The sequence below is a fragment of the Taudactylus pleione genome, unplaced genomic scaffold (assembly GCF_031769625.1).
Source record: "Taudactylus pleione unplaced genomic scaffold, aTauple2 ptg001750l, whole genome shotgun sequence".
Classification (NCBI taxonomy): domain Eukaryota; kingdom Metazoa; phylum Chordata; class Amphibia; order Anura; family Myobatrachidae; genus Taudactylus; species Taudactylus pleione.
In genome coordinates, this window is record NW_028286147.1 from 94,297 (window position 1) to 108,569 (window position 14,273).

The window sequence follows — 14,273 nt, forward strand, 5'->3', positions numbered from 1 at the left end:
GACCACATACTGCCCCTGTGCTCCATGCAGCCATGGCTGAGACCACACACTACACATTGCTGGTCCTATGCTCATTCCCAGCAGCCATATTGTTACTGCTGATGAGTCTGTGACCTGACTGAACCCAGCAGCAGCACTTGTACAGCAGGAGCAGATTGGCATCTGACGTCACAGTGACTGACCCCACCCACTAAATCTCACACTTCCTTTTCCTACCCCGCCCAGCCTTAGCCCGTCCCTTTACCTGTGATTGTCACCTGGATGTGGCCAATCAGAGCAGAGGGACCGCCGTTCTCGCGCGTCACCTGCCCAATCCGCGACCGGCTCCCTATGCAGGGCGGGGACTAGGGGCGTGTCCCGCCGGGTCGGGAAACAAAGAGAAGAAAAAAGAGGGAGCGGGGATAAAGGGAAAAGCGGGACTAGCGGCCGGGGCTGAGTGCCGGGATCCTGCCGCGGCCGGGGCGATGCTGACAGGGTTTCTCTGCTGCTGATCCCGAGCTGCGAGCGCCATGCCGGGTGGTGGGGTGACCGCGGCCTCCTGGGCCCCCGAGCTGGAGGAGATCCGGGCGAGGCTGGCCGCGCTGGGCCCGATGGAGGCTGAGGAGGAGGAGGAAGAGAGGCCCGGGGAGGAGGATGTGCTGCTGCTGGGGGGCCCGGCCGCACTCTCCGTGCGCAGGAAGAGCGTCAACACCAACGAGCTAGTCCCGGTGCCCAGCTCCGAGCACGTCGCCGAGATTGTGGGGAGGCAGGGTGAGTGTCCCGGGGCTCTGCGGGCGCTGGACAGATGCACGGGGGGGGGGATGGGAATGGGAAGGATCACCGAAGGGACAGTGGAACTAAAAGGAGGGATCTCTGAAATGGACAATGAGAACTAAAAAGAGGGATCACTGGAGGGAGAATGGGGCCAAAAAGGAGGGGTCACTAAAGTGACTATTGGGACTAAAATGATCAGTGTAGGGACAATGGGGACTAAAAGGAGGGATCACTGAAGGGACAATGGGGACTAAAAGAAGGGATCACTGAAGGGACAATGGGGGCTAAAAGGAGGGATCACTGAAGGGACAATGGGGGCTAAAAGGAGGGATCACTGAAGGGACAATGGGGGCTAAAAGGTGGGATCACTGAAGGGACAATGGGGGCTAAAAGGTGGGATCACTGAAGGGACAATGGGGGCTAAAAGGTGGGATCACTGAAGGGACAATGGGGGCTAAAAGGTGGGATCACTGAAGGGACAATGGGGGCTAAAAGGTGGGATCACTGAAGGGACAATGGGGGCTAAAAGGTGGGATCGATAGAGGGACAATGGGGGCTGAAAGGGAGGGGATCACTGAAGGGACAGTGGGGGCTAAAAGGAGTATTCCATATGGGACAATGGGGGCTAAAAGTAGGGAGCACTGAAGGGACAATGGGGGCTAAAAGGAGTATTCCTGATGGGACAATGGGGGCTAAAAGTAGGGATCACTGAAGGACAATGGGGACTAAAAGGAGGGATCGATAAAGGGACAATGGGGACTAAAAGGAGGGATCCATAGAGGGACAATGGGGACTAAAATGGGATCACTGAAGGGACAATGGGGGCTAAAAGGTGGGATCACTGAAGGGACAATGGGGGCTAAAAGGTGGGATCACTTAAGGGACAAAGGGGGCTAAAAGGTGGGATCACTGAAGGGACAATGGGGGCTAAAAGGTGGGATCACTTAAGGGACAAAGGGGGCTAAAAGGTGGGATCACTGAAGGGACAGTGGGGGCTAAAAGGAGTATTCCATATGGGACAATGGGGGCTAAAAGTGGGGGCAAAAAGCACTGAAGGACAATGGGGACTAAAAGGAGGGATCGATAGAGGGAGAATGGGGGCTAAAAGATATCACTAAAGGGACAATGGGGGCTAAAAGTAGGGATCACTGAAGAACAATGGGGACTATAAGGAGGGATCGATATAGGGACAATGAGGACTAAAAGGAGGATCACTTAAGGGACAATGGGGATTAAAAGGAGGAATCTCTAAAGGGACAATGGGGACTAAACTGAGTATTCCCTACAGGGGCAATGGGGGCTAAAAGGAAGGATCACTGGGGGGACAATGGAGGCTAAAAGGAAGGATCACTGGGGGGACAATGGGGACTAAAAGGAGGGATCACTAAAGGGACAATGGGGACTAATAGGAGGGATCAGTGAAGGGACAATGGGGACTTCACGGAGAAAAGAGCTTTTTGCGAGAATCCATGAAAATGAATAAAATATCCGATTATCTTAAACATATGATGTAACAGTTAGGAAATAGTAACGAGCTCACGGCCATTAAGCCAATCTGAAACGACAAAGAATGTCTGTTTTCCATACAGGTCTAAATTGTCGGTGGTTGGACTGAGGGGAGGGGGGTTTGTTTTGCTCACAACCAGAATTGATGGAATTTCCCCTCCCCCTGCACTGTGTAACCCTGTCCTTAGCAATAATAGACATTATTGACTTTCAAGTGAGCAGTACTTACCCTGACCGGCATCATTAGCTAACTTCCCAGAGGTGAGGATGCATTCTTATTTTTATATAATGACCTCATCCCATTGCCCAGAATCCATGGTCTAGTATCAGTTTGCGGAGGTGCTTTTACACGTCTGAGTAAGAAAGCCAGGCCTGCTCGTGTTTTCCAGGAATAACACCATATCCTGTAGCTGATGTGGGTAGGGAGATGACAGATCTGCTGAAGACATGTCATGAATAAATCTGCTTTTACCCAGGTCTGTGTTTATTACTCTGCACACCAAAAGTAGGAAGCCTGTGGCTCTCACAACTGCTGAAAAACCACAAGTCCCAGCACACCTGGACAGCTTTTGGGACTTGTGACTCTCCCATCTATTGAGGAACTGTGTTTTGCCTAATCCTGCCCTACACCATCAGTCTTATGCAGGCCAGACAACTACAGCCCGATTTCCCCATTCTGCCGACATCGATAACGATCGGCGATCAAAAACGTTCTGGGAAATACAACATGTTAAAAATCCCCAACTCGCCAATTCTAACTACTTTGAGGTTGGAATCTAGGAATTGAGATTGTCCAACATGTTCGATTTCTCCGATCCCACCGCATCACCAGAACAGGAAATTTCCTTCTATACAAGTTAGATGGGCCCCCTTAGTTAGTCTTTAAAATGGCACTGAGAGGGGTCTATTTATCAAGCAGTGGAAAGTGTGGAGAAGTTGCCCACAGCAACCAATCAGCTCCTACCTTTTATTTTATAGACTGTACTTGATAAATGCTACTTTAAAGCTGATTGGTTGCTATGGGCAACTTCTCCATTGCTCAACTTCTCCACACTATTCACTGCTTAATAGATAAACCCTGAATGTGTAATACCCCTTTTACACAGACTTCTAAATCTCGGGTTGTTGCACGTGAACGCGCATCAACCTGGATTTTTGTCGGTGTAAACGGATCAATCCGGGTTCAGTGACTCGGGGATCCGACCCAGCTGGCTTGCAGGGTTGAGCACGGGTCATTCCCATGTCACCCTGCAGTGTAAATGGCACGACCGAGGTCACAATGACCCGGGTCGCGCCGCATGCCGCTCGACTGTCTGGCTTCAGCGGCGCATCATCTCCAAGCATCCACTGCTGGGCCGACCAGAACGGAGCAGTGCTAACCACCCGCCCTCTCTGCCTCCGGACCGATTTGGAGTGAGGGGGAGGGTAAGAAGCGCTGCCCAACCTTCGCCGGGGAGCCGGGTCAGTGTGAACGGTGCAGTTTAAAAGGGGGTCTGATTCGGGTTGGAAATGTGTTCCAAATCCCGGGTCTGACCCTGAACATTCTTATAAAAGGGGTATAACCGTTTCTCTTTTGATAAAGTCTCTCTGAAAAGGCATACGCCTTGACCTACCCTCTGACCGCTTTAGTTTGTGCTTGAGAACTTATGATAAATTTGGGCCAGCATAAAGAAGGACCCAATGTGCCAGGGTAGAATTTCGAGCCTGTCGCATCTTCTGTATATGCAGATGTAATATTCTGAAGTCCCAGTGGCAATGGACACTGCATGGGCTCTTAAATTGTTAGTACATCAGCCGGTTGAAGTGGTGGTAGGATAGGTGGACATGACCTCTCACCCTATTAAGGCCAGTTCAGCAAGTCATACCTTATGTAGGCCTAATTTTATGAGGGTCACCCTGGTAAAAGCCCCCACCATTTTGGTGAGAGGTGATGGGTAAGTTCATTTTATAAAAGACTTGATTGTTCTTTCGACTCTCTTTGATTTGTTATTGGCTCTGGTTTGGTGTGGCATGCAGACCCTACTATCCCGATTTTATCTTGTCAAGTGCCACCATCAAGCTTGGACAAATTCTCGGTTTGAGACCATATGGCTTAATTTATAGTCATGTTTGCCCCAAGATGCAGTGGTAAATTCTGCCATAGGGCAAATGAGAGCTATTTGGTTATTCAGTTTTGACATTAAACCAATTTAAACTGGTTACTTCCAGTTGAAGTTAATGGTCATACATGGGCCAATGTAGCTGCACCTGGACCGGTGAATTAGTAGTTTAAATTGGCTTTGTGTGTGGCTGGCTTCCTGGGGTCCTTGAGAGTGGGGAAACTCCAGCAGATGAAAATTATGATTTGTTTTGTCATGTGATTCAGAACATGTTAAGTAAACATCCTAAATGTTCTCCTTTTAGGCTGCAAGATCAAAGCTCTAAGGGCGAAGACCAACACTTACATCAAAACTCCAGTCCGGGGCGAAGAACCAATATTTGTTGTCACTGGAAGGAAAGAGGACGTCGCTATGGCCAAAAGGGAAATCCTTTCCGCAGCTGAACACTTTTCTATGATTCGAGCATCTCGCAACAAAAGTGGCCCCCCCGTGAACAGTGTGCAGTGTACCCCTAACCTTCCGGGCCAAACCACCGTTCAAGTGAGGGTCCCTTATCGAGTGGTCGGCCTTGTAGTGGGTCCAAAGGGAGCCACAATAAAACGTATACAGCAGCAAACCCACACCTATATAGTCACTCCAAGTCGAGATAAGGAGCCAGTTTTCGAAGTCACCGGGATGCCGGAAAATGTGGACCGGGCACGCGAGGAGATCGAGATGCACATAGCCATGCGCACTGGAAATTACATTGAGCTGAACGAAGAAAATGATTTCCATTACAATGGTACAGATGTTAGTTTTGAAGCGAGTGGCCTTGCGTCCACTTGGTTAAACGCCAATCCAACTGCTCCCAGCCGGAACAAAATGGTGTCTAACTACCGGAATGATAGCTCCAGTTCCTTGGGAAGCGGCTCCACAGATTCATTTTTCGGAAGTAATAGGTTGGCCGACTTTAGCCCGACGAGCCCCTTCAGTGCAACAAATTTCTGGTTTGGTGACGCCATGCCACCTGTGGCCTCAGAAGATCTTACAGATGCGTCTGCCTTTGATCCAATACCATCTCCTTCAGACACTATCTGGCCACCTTATGACCCAGGAAGTTCACTTTCCAGCTATGGAAATGAAGTCGCTGCAAAGGCTCAGCGTAGAGGGAGCGTGTCCCCTACCTTTCCCGAAGGTTTGGAATATCCCCTCACGAGGAGTATTAGAAGTGACCTTTCAAGCACAAACGAGGTTGGGCTTCCCATCTACATCCCCGCATTCTCTAACGGTACCAACAGTTACTCTTCTTCCAGCGGTGGCTCTGCATCCAGCTCCCCGCCCGAGACCCGGCGGAAGCACGACTGCGTCATCTGTTTCGATAATGACGTCGTTGCAGCTCTCGTCCCTTGTGGCCACAACTTCTTCTGCATGGAGTGTGCTAAAAAGATCTGCCAGAAGGAGATGCCGCTCTGCCCCGTCTGCCAGGCCCCAGTCAACCAGGCAATACAAATACATTCTTAAATGTATCGCGGACATCTTCTAAATACTCTATAGCAATCTTCCTCTAACATATATATTTTTGCATATATGGGGAAAAATAAGGCAAGAGTCGGGCTTAAGGAAAAACTCTACTGCTGCCACCTCATCTAAAGTATCTGCATGCCCAGTTTGACTTTGGTGGCATCCAGTTAATTGGCATTAAAAAGTTGGTCTAATGTTGATGTGGTATACACAGTAAATTATGATTTACCGTTGGTTTACATTTACTAAAATTATGTTTACATAGGTCGAAATTCAAACATCTTTTTCAGTTCTGATGTTCCACTGCCTTTATAAAAAAAAAAATATATATAAAAATATATTTATATTCAGTTCTATGGATAGTCACACAGAGCGATGAAATAAGTGTCTGGCATTGTACATCAGATACTACAGTATTTGGAAATAGATTTTAGAATTGGTTTAGGGCTTTGGTCTCGCTGTAGACCACTGCTCCGGATTCTAGGGGAAACACTACCACAAAGATTGCCGGATTGCGGGTAGGAACTGTCCACGCATCAGCCTGTCTGCTGCTTTTACAAAGATACGTCTCTGGATTTCATTAAAAGCTTTATAATGCACAAACCAGCTAATAGGGGATGCTCCATTCCGTCTATTAGTCTGATCAAGTTATTATTAATCTATTATTTTAGAGAAAATATATTGTAAATGTGAATACTTTTTTATGAGCCAGCCGTGACTTGAATTTTAGCTTTACTTAACCAAGGGGATTGGCTGGGACTTTCACTGTACTCACACAAAGTATGCGTTGATTGGGAACTGTCAGTCTATTGTTTTTCAGCGCTATATTTTAGATCATCGAAGGGAGTGTAAAGTTTTAATTACATCTAAATTTATTTTATTTTTTTTCGCATTACAGTCGGTGGATTCCGTCATGGAAAGGTTACAACATCAAAAAAATATGCAGAAAAAAAACCAATAATCTCCCTAAGAATTTCTAATATTTTTGAAAACAAATTTCTCAGAGTTCTATAGATTTTTTTTTCACAAAAAAAAAAACACAACTGCAGCTGTAAAATCTGTTTACTGACTGGTAAATATAAATCTTTTATTTTTTATTTCCACTTGAAAGTTACATTTCGTATAAATAATAAAGAAAAAACGTTTACAAAATACTGGGGTTCTTTGTTAATTTTAGATTTTTTTTTTTTTTTTTTTTTTTTTTTTTGCTCCTTTTCAGTATAAAATTTGCCTTGATGGCATAATATAATGTATTGCAAACTTCAATGCTAATAGCTTGTAGAATAGTTTAAGTCAGTATTGAACATTTTAGCTGCCGTCTTAGCAAGTTCGCACGAACATTCGCCAAGCATGTATTTTATATATTAATATTGCATTGTACACGGCAACTAACAAGCCAAGGAGGTAACCTATACATTAGATGCGTGTACCATTTATAATAACTTCAAATGTTAGTATGAAATCTATTAATATAGTTTAGTATTTGCTAATTTTACTACACTTTTGTTATGTATATGTAGGGAAGTAATAGGGATTATAAATTCAGTTTGAGTAAAGGTTAAAAACCATATATTTTATGATAAAGGGCCTTTAACTTATTATGGCCAAAGCACTGATATTATATATTTGCTGTAAAGAGAATTATAAGAGTTTTATTTTTTCGATATTAAACATTAATAAAAGACATGTTTCCATTAACTTATATTTGAGACTATTATTTTGTCTTTTGTGCTGGAGTTTCTTTGTGCATTGTTATCTAATTTAATGGATGAAAGTAATTGTACGAAACTGTATGTAATATTCTAATTGATATATTATGGAAAGGAAGCTTTTGACATTAAAAAAAATATGCAAGATCCTCACATAAAGCGTATGAATTGCAAACTGTGTATTCCTTTTTCTCTATTACGCTTGTCCGCTTTCAAAAGTAGCACTCATGCCTAATATTAATAATGTGATTTTATTGCAGCTGTCGAAAAATGTCTTGTCCAGAAGTGGCGGTGTCACTTTGGAGCGATTAGGAGTTGTCATTTTAAAGGCATCAGTGGGACGCCAATCTAAGGTGCATGTGTGATATCAGCCTGACCGCCAGCTGATTTGCCAGGCCATGGCAGATGACTGGATTGTTGGAGAGTGACTGAGCAGTGTTGGTGACAGTATATGTGTTTGGGAGTGCATTATTTTACCATGTAATCGCTCACATCAGTCCCAGCTCACCACACAACACACACCCTGCCTATGAGCCTAATTGTGTCAGAGACCAGTTATGGTGCGTACACACGGGACGATTAAAATGCACAATATGAACGATAACTATCATATCGTGCATTTTTTTGGTCCCTTCTAACCCACCAACGACCTGCAATGCGCGGACATGTATGGACGATCGCTCGTGCATGCAGGCCAACCTGTTCGATATCGACCAGGTTACTATAGGGACCCACAATCGATCGCGGGTCGTTGACTGTTGGTGATGGTGTGCTGGATGATCGATATTGACCAGGTTACTATAGGGACCCGCGATCGTTGGCTGTCGGTGGTGGTGTGCTGGATGATCGATATTGACCAGGTTACTATAGGGACCCGCAATCATTGATCGCGGGTTGTTGGCCGTCGGTGGTGAGATCGATCGTCCAGCACTCCGGGAAGGTGCAGGACGATCAGTCAGCGATATTGTTATCGCTGACTGATCGTTCCGTGTGTGTGCACCATTACTCTGTGTCCTTTGCAGTGTGGGAGGAAACCAGAGCTCCTGTAAACCATGGTTTGAACATATAAACTCCACACAAATAGAGCCCTGGTAGGGATTGAATCCATGACCCCAGTGCTGTGATGCAATGTGTGTCTGTTTAGCAGAAGTGTGTATGCACATGATGGTCAGAAGTGGGGGCTTTAGTGTGTGGGTGTGTAGGAAGTTTGAAACTGATGCAGTATCTGGATAGCAGGTTGACCTGAAGGAGTGAGCCCTTCTCCTGCACGCATCCTATCAGCATTTGTTTTGTGTTTAATGCTTGTAACTACAGCTGTAATCTATGGGAGCATTCATTAAGCACATAGGGCCTGATTCAGCAGTGCATGTAAGTGCAATGCTGAATGCAGGACTCGTTCTGCATGATTGCACGCAGACCCTGATGGAGAGGCAGAGGCGTTTAAGGGTCGGGGAAGGCCTGCATTCCCAGAAACGGACCTGCGTCCATGGATGCAGATTCCTGGCCTCGCAAGACAGCCAGCCTGCGTAAGTGCGGTGCTGTCCAACATGGCACCGATGGTGATCCCAGGCTGCGACTGCAGATGTTGTCAGACACCTGTTGCATTTGCATTTTTAGCAAGGACAGAATTGCACAGCTGCTTATGTGCGCCTTTACAATTCCATCCTCTGCCTAATCAGGCCCATAGTCCATTATGTTACAGGGAAAGTACTCTTAATACTTCATACTACTTCATTCCTTATGTTACTGGAGTAGCTGTCATTTCCTACATACTCTGCTCAGCCTGCATTGTTGGTATCCAGCAGTGCAGAACTACATTTCTAATTATATCCGTATAGAAGACACGTGTCCATTACCATTAACCAGTGTGTGTGTGTGTGTGTGTAATATATATATATATATAATGTGTGTGTGTGTGTGTGTTCCCGCTAGGCTGTTTCAGTGGAGTACCACACCCTGCCCTTATGGGGGCGACCCCCTGAGACAGCCGTCCCTATCTGCCGTCCGGTAAAATCGCCGATGAGTGAGTAGATACCATGCGCACGGCATCTATTCATACTGTGGGGCGAGCATGGGGGCAGCCCTGCATCTGTGAGTGCTGGCCATGCCCCCTACAGTGATGAAAAGGGGTTGGGTCTCAAGGCCACACCCACTTTTCTGAGTGATCATGCTGCTTTTTAGGGCACGCGCTAAAGTGCCCTTGTCTGACATGCCCTCCCTGCCCTAGTGTAAACACATATATATATAATTAATTTTATACTGTGCATGGTTCTTGTATAATGGGAGGGAGAAGTGAGAGACATGATTGTCAATAGTACATTCCAGCCTCACATTATTACACCCAGCATTGCTGACCTAGTTTTTGTTATTCTAATGTACAGATGGATTGCTGCCAGCTGTACCTTTTATTGATGTTTTGCATTGAGATCTGGTCAGCGTGGGCAGTAAATTGCAGAGTGTTGCCATGCGATGTTATTTCATAAAGCAATGTCTATAAATAATTCATTTCCCGCTCCCTATTAATGGTCTAAAAAAAAAAATCTGTAGCTATCAAATTTTCTTTTTTTCTCCTTTCTTTCTGGATTCCTCTGTAGCAAGTATGACAAAAGCATTAAGTGGAAAGGCAGGACATTGCATCAATGGATGGCGCTGGCACTTTCCAGAGCCGGAGGGGCGGTTTTATTGGTGGTGCATAAATATTACAAAATCCTTTATAGGCCTCAAATAATGTAATTTATGTTTGTGCGTTTTATATAGTTTTTTATGATTGTGTTTCTGGTTTAATACACGATGTTCTCTGCAGCAAGCGGCCGTGGGAGAGAGTTAAGGTGCCCATCTACATACCAATATTTGCAAGCGATTGCACGATACCAAAGTCGTTATCGTGCAATCGCTTGCAGATCTTGCGCAGTTATGTCGGAAACGACCAGCGATGCGCGCTCCCGCGGGTCGTTTAGACATCTATCATCAGGCAAACATGCTGGTCAACCTAACGCTAACGTCAGGCTCAGCATGATTGATGAGCCTGCACTGAACGACTGCTCGTTCAGTGCAGGCTCATCACAGACTGACAAACGACTGCGGGCAGTAATTTTCAGCTCGTCTAGTGGATGTGCAGCATTAGTCATGTCCAAAATGTCTTCATTCATAGCCGCATTAACCATTGCAGGATGTTTAATAGAAATATGCAAAATATAGCTGCTCTTTTCAAGTTACAATACAAAGGTTAGTCAAGTTTCATCTTGCACAGAACTTTGCATCTGCATAATCGCTGTAGCCCTATAACACATCACATCGGTTCCATTAACAGAAGCAGGTCTCCTAGTTCAGGTGACCAAAGGCCTGATTCAGAGATGGACGGAATTGCAGAGCGGCACACAGGCGACTGTGCACTTTCGTCCATCTAAAATGCCAGTGTAGCAGGTGTCTAGGAAACTGAGATCCCAGCCTAGTATCGCCATCAGTTGCCAGTGTTCTCACCAGGCTGTGTTCTGCAGGCGCATCGCCCAGCAGACACAGCCTGCCGCCCAGCACTTTTCCCCGCTGACCACGGCTGTCCCCCCCGCTGTGGAACGCTGGCCTCTGAAGTGGCCGGAGGCTAAAGAAGCCTCCGATTGCTTCAGAGGCCAGTGTTCCCACTGCGAGGTGAGGAGCCTGCCCCGGCGCCCGCTGGATCTAGTTAGATCCAGTCAGCACGAGGCAGCGGGAGCGAGAGCGGCCAGCAAGTAAAGGTAAGTGCTGGGCTGGGGCCAGGACCAGTCTGGGGGTCACTATTTACGTCTGGGTGCACTGCATAATTGACACTATTAAACCTGGGGGAACTGCATAAAGGAAACTATTAAACCTGGGAGCACTGCATAAGGGGCCATCCTGGGGCACTGCACAAGGGACACTATTTAAGCCTGGGGGCACTACTTCAGCCAGGGGGCAATGCATAAGGGCAAAGTTAAACTACAGGGGACAATGCATAATGGGCACTTTTGACTGAGAGCCAGTGGGGAAGCAGCCTGAAACCTGTCGGGCTGGATTGGTAAGGGAGATACCCCTTTTCCCGGCGCGCGCATAATTGCGAAGGCCCCCGCCCGGCTACTTTTGGATGCCACCCGGCTGGAAAAAAATTCTGGGAAGAACACAGGGTTGCGCTGGTTGCCCCATTGGCCAGGCTGAAGCTTACCGCAGCCTGGCAGGGTCCTGGCAGCATGCTAGGCCAGGAAATCTGCGTCCACCGACGCAGAGCCTGGCCACATCCCTTTCGGGGAAAACTGGGGCGGAATGCCCCCGCTCCGCCTCCCAAATGCTGCAGTCTGTCAATCAGGAGGACATACGTCTCTGAATCTGGACCCTAAGTCAGCCAGTTATAAATGAACGCATTGAATGTTCAGGGCACCCGTCGGAGACAAAAGTGGGGCTGAAGTTACCATACGACACATTAGTGGAATTGTATGATGACTTCTCTGCTAAGTTTAATATTTGATTTAATATACAGCGTTTCTTAAATGCTAATATATTTTTCCTTGAATATGCATCAAACTGTAGCAGCTGGTCACCAATTTGCTTTTTTTCTGGCTACAGCTCGTGAGACCATAAAAGCAAACGTATAGGTGTCTGCTATTATTTACTGCTAATTTCCACCTAAATACAATTTAATGAAATAATCAGCATAAACAGAACTTCTCATGCCTGGAGTGGCCCGTAGCCATTTGCCTTGAGCATGGTTTGCTCCCAATTACAGCGCTTTTTAGTGGGTGTGTTATGGGAGTGTGAATGCAGACATAGGAGGGTCATAGTCAGAGACACCACCACTGCCTTAGGGCTGGTGCACGCATTGCCGTAACTGGGGGTGTGCCAGCGCACAACGCAGTACTCAGGGAGGCACCGCCACTCACCCACGGCCCCTGCATCTGGCTAGCAGGCTGTCTGGTAGGGCACCAAAATGGCTGCTGCAGAATCGGGTCCATTGTCTCGTTTTGGGTTCGTCTCGTCTGAGCCTTTTTTCACATGGTAAAATGCAGATAGGAAAAAAAATAGTTCCCATTGTAATTATTGCGCTGATTAACACTTACTACAAAACACCTGTATAAATCGCACTGTAAACAAATTCAGTAACTTCCTATTGTGAAGGTGTGCATCCACTAGACAATTAAATTGAACGATTACGACATCGTTATTCAATCGCTCATTAATCATTCAGCAAGGGTGCAGTATAATGTCGAAAACGACCAGTGATGCGCACTACCGCTGGTCGTTTTCGACATCAATCATCGCCTGAACATGCTGGTCAATCTGCCGATAACGACAAGTTGTGCATGTTCGGGGATGAGGGAGGTTGCCTACACTGAACGGCATATCGGTCAGCGTGGGCACATTATCCACTGCACGGGATGGAGAACGATTGCATGATTACAGTGTTGTAATCGTACAGTCGTTCCACTCTCGCCTAGTGGATACACACCTTTACGCTAACCACTTGCCTGGCGTGGTTGCAGCCAGGCTGGGCTCTCCCCGACACGGTTGCAACCAGTCAAAAGCGCCCACTGGACAGCTGTCGCAAAATATAATAAGTTTAAGCTCCGTATACCATAAAACTTGCTATTTTTTTGACGTACTGTGTTTCAGTAAAACTTTTTTTTTTTTTAAATAAAATCTTGTTAGACAAGGTTATATATAGATGTTCTTGACCTAATTCAATTATTTAAAAAAAAAAAATTTCTGAGCGGTTTTTAGAACAAATTGTTAACTGGTTAGAGAAATCTCAGAGAAATGCGTCAAACCTACTAAAGACAAGTTCCCCATGGCATCCAGTCAGCTCTTAGCTATCATCTATCAAGCACATTCTATAAAATGGTAGGTAGAAGCTGATTGGTTGCTGTCTGCAACTTCCATTTTTTAAAAGGTTTCATACATTTCCCCCTGAGGGAGATATGGACGCTTAGATATATTCTGTCAGCTTATAGTTCTCTCAGTAGTGCCTCTTGCCTCAGCTGACTATGATATGCTGACGTAAATCCATTTAACCTTGATACAGGTATTCACACAATGCCATCAGGCGATATTCACAGTATACGAGTCACATTGTTATGTATTACTGGCAGATAAATGATGAAGATTATGATTATTATAGTATTCTCTTACAGCTTTGTGTAAGAGACCAGACTTCTAAGTGGATAGTTCTCAATAGTAAATTTTGGACTTATTAAATGTTATCCCCCCCCCTGTTATTAATGTGGAAATAACTATTTCCACATGAGTGTCTTACATTTGCATGGTGCAGATATTTCTGGTATTCCACCCATGTGCTGAGGAAAACCACCATCCCCATGGTTCTGTATAGGAACTGCAGGTCTTCTACAATTTAACAATCCAAAAAGCTAAGCTTATCGCCGATAGCTGACGCCATCTTCAGAAATGGCTATTTTGCAAGAGAGGAGGGATTTCTTCAGAAGGCTCTGCCTTTACGTGCACATCTGCCTTTACGTGCACATCTGCAACTCCAGGTTACGCAGGAGCACTGCCAGGACAGAACCCTGCCATGCAAACTGTCACCATGGCGAAAGTACATGTTTTATCATTATCATTGCTCCTGTCCTGGCATAAATACATTTATTAATATCTCTGGAAGATCGTGTTGTAGCGCTGCGATTAGCGGCAATAAGGAATGATGATTTTCTAGGACTCCACTGTCTCTGATGATAAATAGGCTCCTTAA

General features: G+C 45.9%; 1 protein-coding gene across 1 annotated transcript; it reads left to right on the forward strand.

Annotated features, from left to right (window-relative positions):
• Positions 1-342: 342 nt before the first annotated feature.
• Positions 343-7,704, forward strand: MEX3C (mex-3 RNA binding family member C). The gene is made up of 2 exons (XM_088464692.1): positions 343-750; positions 4,663-7,704. The coding sequence occupies exons 1-2, from the start codon at positions 510-512 to the stop codon at positions 5,856-5,858; spliced, it is 1,437 nt and encodes a 478-aa protein (XP_088320818.1). The 5' UTR covers positions 343-509; the 3' UTR covers positions 5,859-7,704.
• The last annotated feature ends 6,569 nt before the right edge of the window (positions 7,705-14,273 follow it).

Excerpts from the sequence above, each read along its gene's own strand:
- MEX3C (XM_088464692.1), top strand. The coding sequence starts at position 510 with ATGCCGGGTGGTGGGGTGACCGCGGCCTCCTGGGCCCCCGAGCTGGAG. Across the intron at positions 751-4,662 it reads CGAGATTGTGGGGAGGCAGG|GCTGCAAGATCAAAGCTCTA; the intron begins GTGAGTGTCCCG and ends TTCTCCTTTTAG.